Below are 4,844 nucleotides of genomic sequence, written 5' to 3' on the forward strand. Positions count from 1 at the left end.
CCACCACCACCACCACCACCACCACCACCACCACCACCTTATTATCATCATTATCATATCCATCATCATAGTCATCTTATCACCACTATAATTATCATAACCATCTTCATAATTATCTTCGTTCTCAGCCTCCTCACTACCATCATTACCACTACCGTTAACATTGCCACTCTCGTCACTGCTATCACTGATACATCCTTCATCGTACTTATTACCACCATCATAATTATCACAATCATCATCGTATCTATCATTCCATTCCATCCACCATCGCCACCAATCATCTTATTTTCAGTATTAACACCACCATAATTATCATGAGGATCACCACTATATTTACTACCATCACATCAATATCACTACCATAATCATTATCATTATCACTTTGGTCACTGTAACCATATCACACATTCATCATATTCACCATTACCAACCCTACTGGGACTACTCTGATCATTCGATTACCGTTATTATCATCAGCGTTCTAATAATTAGCATTATGGGCATCATGACTGTCTTTATTATAACCATCACTGCTATCTCATTCAGCAATGTCACAGTCATACAACTACACTAATCACCAGTTCATTAACGTCATCACCACTACTATCACCACTGTCAACATTATCAATTCTTTTTATATATTCTTTTCCTACTTATAATGGAAGAAATTGAATTTAAATAAAATTAATAAGTTCAGTTATGGTCAAATATATTCAGAAAAACAATGAGTCATACAGAGTAGGATTTGACATTAGTGCATTTGTATCCCATGTAAAGTAGATTCCCTTACCTTGTACCAAGTTCTGGATATGAGCCATCCTTTTAATTATTCTCTCAAACTTTCAGGTGCGAGTGGAATATAAGAAGTGGTTTCGTAAGATGCACAAAGGGGTTGAGACTGAAAGCACCGAGATGTCTTGTTCTACTACCCATACTAAAATGGTAAGCTCAGTTCCCCATAAAGGCTTTATGTGGCCTGATCTGGTTTGTCATGCAAACAGATTTCCTCTCTGTTCCTTGAAAAAGAAATAAAAATTATGACATACTGTATATACATGTATGTACAGCCACAGTTTCTAGATTTGGTACCTAAATTTCTTCCTTCATTCCCTTTCTTCTTGCCTTTCTCGATTCATTTCTTCTTTTCTTGCTCCTATCTTCTCTCTCTCTACCCCACTCACATGTCTTTACTCTTCAATATTTCTTCCTCTATTCCTCCTCCCACTCCTCATCTCTTCCATCTATCTTTTCTGTTCACTATCATGAGTAGGTATATATTCACCTTAGAAGACTCATTAGACAGAGGCAATGAACAGTCTGTAAGCAGCACAGGATGCCTCAGCCTCTGGTACCATCAGTGACACCTCGTGTATTTTCATGTCATCCTTGCACAGGGGATATGCTAATCTTCCCTTCCAAATTCAGAATATGTGCTGCTGACGCTGGTGGAGTTGAGAATTGAGAGATTTGTCACCCTTTTCCTTGACACTTTCCAACCTTTTCCCTTTGAGAAAAGACATATAAATAAATTTCCCTCTGTTTACTAAGACCCAGACCATCCTCTGCTATGCCCTCACTCTGTATCAGAACATGGACTTTCTGTGTTCACATGTCTCCGTATATATTAGTTTCTTATGTAATTATCTCAGTCTCTGCATCTGTGAGAGTTTGTCCATAGACTCTGTGAATCAAGATTTTTCTAAGTATTATGATACTCTGAAAAATCTGGCCAATAAAAATAGGGCACGTCTCAAGATGGTTCTTCTTTCTGGCTTGATAGGGCTCTTATGAGCCATAGACTTGAGTTCTTATCTTGTGTTAACTTTCTGTACAGGAAGAATCATACTCAGACCCAATTCTCTACGATACCCCAAAGCACTAAGATCTGTAAAATTTGGGAGATAGTACATTCAGTATAGTGTTTGCCCTGCCAACATGAGGATCAATTTCTATCCCTGGTATCTGCAGAAAAAACAAGGCATGGTGGTACATGCCTGTAACCTCAGCAATGAGTAGATAGAGTCAAAGCATCCCTTGAACTCCCTGGACAGCTGGTCTAGATGAATAGGTGAGCCCTTGATCCATTACAGACCCTCTTAAAAATTAATGGAATCTACACCTGTAGATATCCTGTGACCTCCATTCGTGTGTAGATCCATGAATATGTGCACCTATAAAAACTATTGGTGTAGACACATAAATCACTTCAACTACAGCTATGTAGCAGTCAGTTTTCACCACATTCTCTAATTTGCCTTGTTTGTACCATCTAGTTCCCATAAAATTTACTTCTAAAGTACCTCAATGAGTCTCCATAAGAGGTATACATATATAAAGACTTCAAGGTGCTATGTGATAGAATTATCCATTGGTGTTTGTGTGAACTACTTATACAGAGCAATTTATTGAGAAACCATAGACTCTTGAGTGATGAGAGTCTTGCTGCTGGGCTCATCTTTCAGTGTGACCATGGCAGGATGCTGTGTTCATGGATCTGTTAATATGCATGATAGTTTATTTGAGGGGAGAGGACTTAACCTCTTAATGCAGACAATCATCTATTTGAGGGTAGAAGGCTGGGAAAATGGCTTCGTAAGTAAATAAAGCACCTGTTATGCACAAGAGGAAGCTTGGGTTCACGTCCTAAAGGTCCATGTAAAGTTAATACAGTAACTCAAATTTTAATCCCATTGCTAATGCATCAAGATGGAACACAGAGCCAGGAGAATATCCAAATGTTCAGAGGCACTATTTGATAAACAAGAGACCTTGTCTCAAACAAGGTAGGAAGCCTGAGGCTGTTCACTGACATCCGTGTGGAAGACAGAGGTGTATTCACTTGTACTTACACACATGAACACATGCACACACAATCCATACAGCATGTACAAAAGACATAATGAAGGCGAAGGACGATGTGCAGCATTGGCAAACAGCAAATGACAATAAAAGCCAATGGGTGTGGTTTCAATCCTCTATTAAAGAAGGTGTAAAAAGGTGCCCAAATTTATTCAAAAGGATCCATCAGAACAGACAGGTCAGAGAAGCACGCACTTTTCTGAAGAGATTACTTCCCCTGCCTTTCCTTTCCCTTCCCTCCATTTTTCTTGCCTTCCCTGCCCTTTTCCTCTCTTCTCGCCTCTCCTTGCCTTTCTTTTCTTTCTCATTTTCTGGTTAATAATCACTATCAACTTACCTGAATTTAAGATCACCCAAATGATTTACACCTAGTTATTCTATGTGTAAGTGTTTCCAAAGAGATATCATTGGGCAGGGAAGACCTACTGAAGATAGGTGATACCTACTGATGGGACAGGGTATTGGGTCAAATAAAAATGAAAAAAGAGAACTATCTGAGAGTGAACAATCCCCTTTCTCTGTCCTGATCTTCCCAGATGTGAGAGGCAGCTTCACATTGCCATACATGAAAATGGTCCTACCACCATACCTTTCGCTCCATCATACACTATGCCCCAACCATGAACCGAAACAGAGCTTCCTCTCTCTAGTCACTTCTCAGTTACTTTCCCAAATTTCACTTTATTTTCTTCCTAATGAACAGATCAATTGTTAGTAATGGTAAGTTTCACTGTTATATTTCTATCATACAGGTAACATTTTAAAATCAAATACATCTATTTAATGTGTGTCTTGCCCTAGCTGTTGCTATTCTATATTAATGTTTAAGTGGCATTCAATATTCAAATACACACCTTTTCTTTATCTTGTGTTAATTTCTCTGCATATAATATGTTTCACTGAAATTAATGTCCTCCATCTTCATTCATGTTTTCTTTAACTGAGTTATTCATAATCAGGCAGTGCTGTTGCAGTCCTTTAATCCCAGAATTTGGAAGGCAGAGGCTCATGGATCTCTGTGAGTTGGAGGCTAGTCTGTTCTACAGGGTGTGTTTCAAGACAGCCAGGACTTACACAGGGAACTCTGTCTCAAAAAAGAAAGAAAAATCATAATTTATTTTATGTAAATTGGTCATTTTGTCTATGTACTGGGTGTCCAGAGGTAAGAAAATGGAATCGTATACCTTGGAAATGGAGGTACAGACAGTTATGAACCACCATGTGGTGTAATAAATCAAACTCTGGTTTTCTGAAGAGCATCTATTGTTCTTAACTGCTGAATCATCTCTCCATCCTCTCTGTCTTTCTTATCTAAATATGGGAGAAATGTTTGTGACTGTATGTGTATGCCAACCGTATTTTCATTGTTCATCTGACAGTAAGCATTTCTGTAGATTCTATATCATAGGTATTGTATTGAGGAATCCATGCTTATTCTGGAATTGAGCATGGTCATAGGCATCCAGACAGGCAAGCAGGCATAGCACTGGAGAAGTAGCTGAGAAATCACATCCTGATCCACAAGCACAAGGTAGCAAGAGTGAGACACTGGAGATGGCAAAGACTTTTGAAACATCACGGCCCTCCTGCCAGTTACAAATCTCCCTCAACAAGGTCACACTTCCTAATTTTTCTCAATACAACTACCAGTTTAGTTCCAATAATTCAAAGATGTGAACGTATGGGTACCATTCTCATTCAAGACAAGACACTGGTTAGTCTGTCTGAACGTTGATCAATTCATCATAAAAATGTAATTAAATGAGAATCAGAATAATATTCAGAATAACATTGTGCTCTGTTGTAATATGCTGTCATAGCTACATACTTTAATATCAAATTTCAAGAACCAACTACATAAAAATGATCCAAAAAACTAGTCAGAAACTCTTATGTTAGATATTATGTTTCGGTATAAAAGGTCCATATCAACCCTTATAATGCCAGTAAATTTTCTGTTGCATCTAAATGACCTGCCATTG

General features: G+C 38.2%; 1 protein-coding gene and 1 pseudogene across 1 annotated transcript in view; one reads left to right on the forward strand and one right to left on the reverse strand.

Annotated features, from left to right (window-relative positions):
• Positions 1-1,885, forward strand: part of LOC101983333 (adhesion G protein-coupled receptor E4) — a 43,796-nt gene extending 41,911 nt beyond the window's left edge. Inside the window, exons 15-16 of the mRNA XM_013355394.1 lie at positions 850-987; positions 1,838-1,885. Of these exons, the coding sequence (XP_013210848.1) occupies positions 850-987; positions 1,838-1,885 (186 nt within the window). The remainder of the gene's footprint in view (positions 1-849; positions 988-1,837) is intronic.
• On the reverse strand, positions 1,353-1,446 carry LOC113455802 (annotated as a pseudogene).
• Positions 1,886-4,844: the final 2,959 nt, after the last annotated feature.

The sequence above is a fragment of the Microtus ochrogaster genome, unplaced genomic scaffold (assembly GCF_000317375.1).
Source record: "Microtus ochrogaster isolate Prairie Vole_2 unplaced genomic scaffold, MicOch1.0 UNK124, whole genome shotgun sequence".
NCBI classification, from domain to species: domain Eukaryota; kingdom Metazoa; phylum Chordata; class Mammalia; order Rodentia; family Cricetidae; genus Microtus; species Microtus ochrogaster.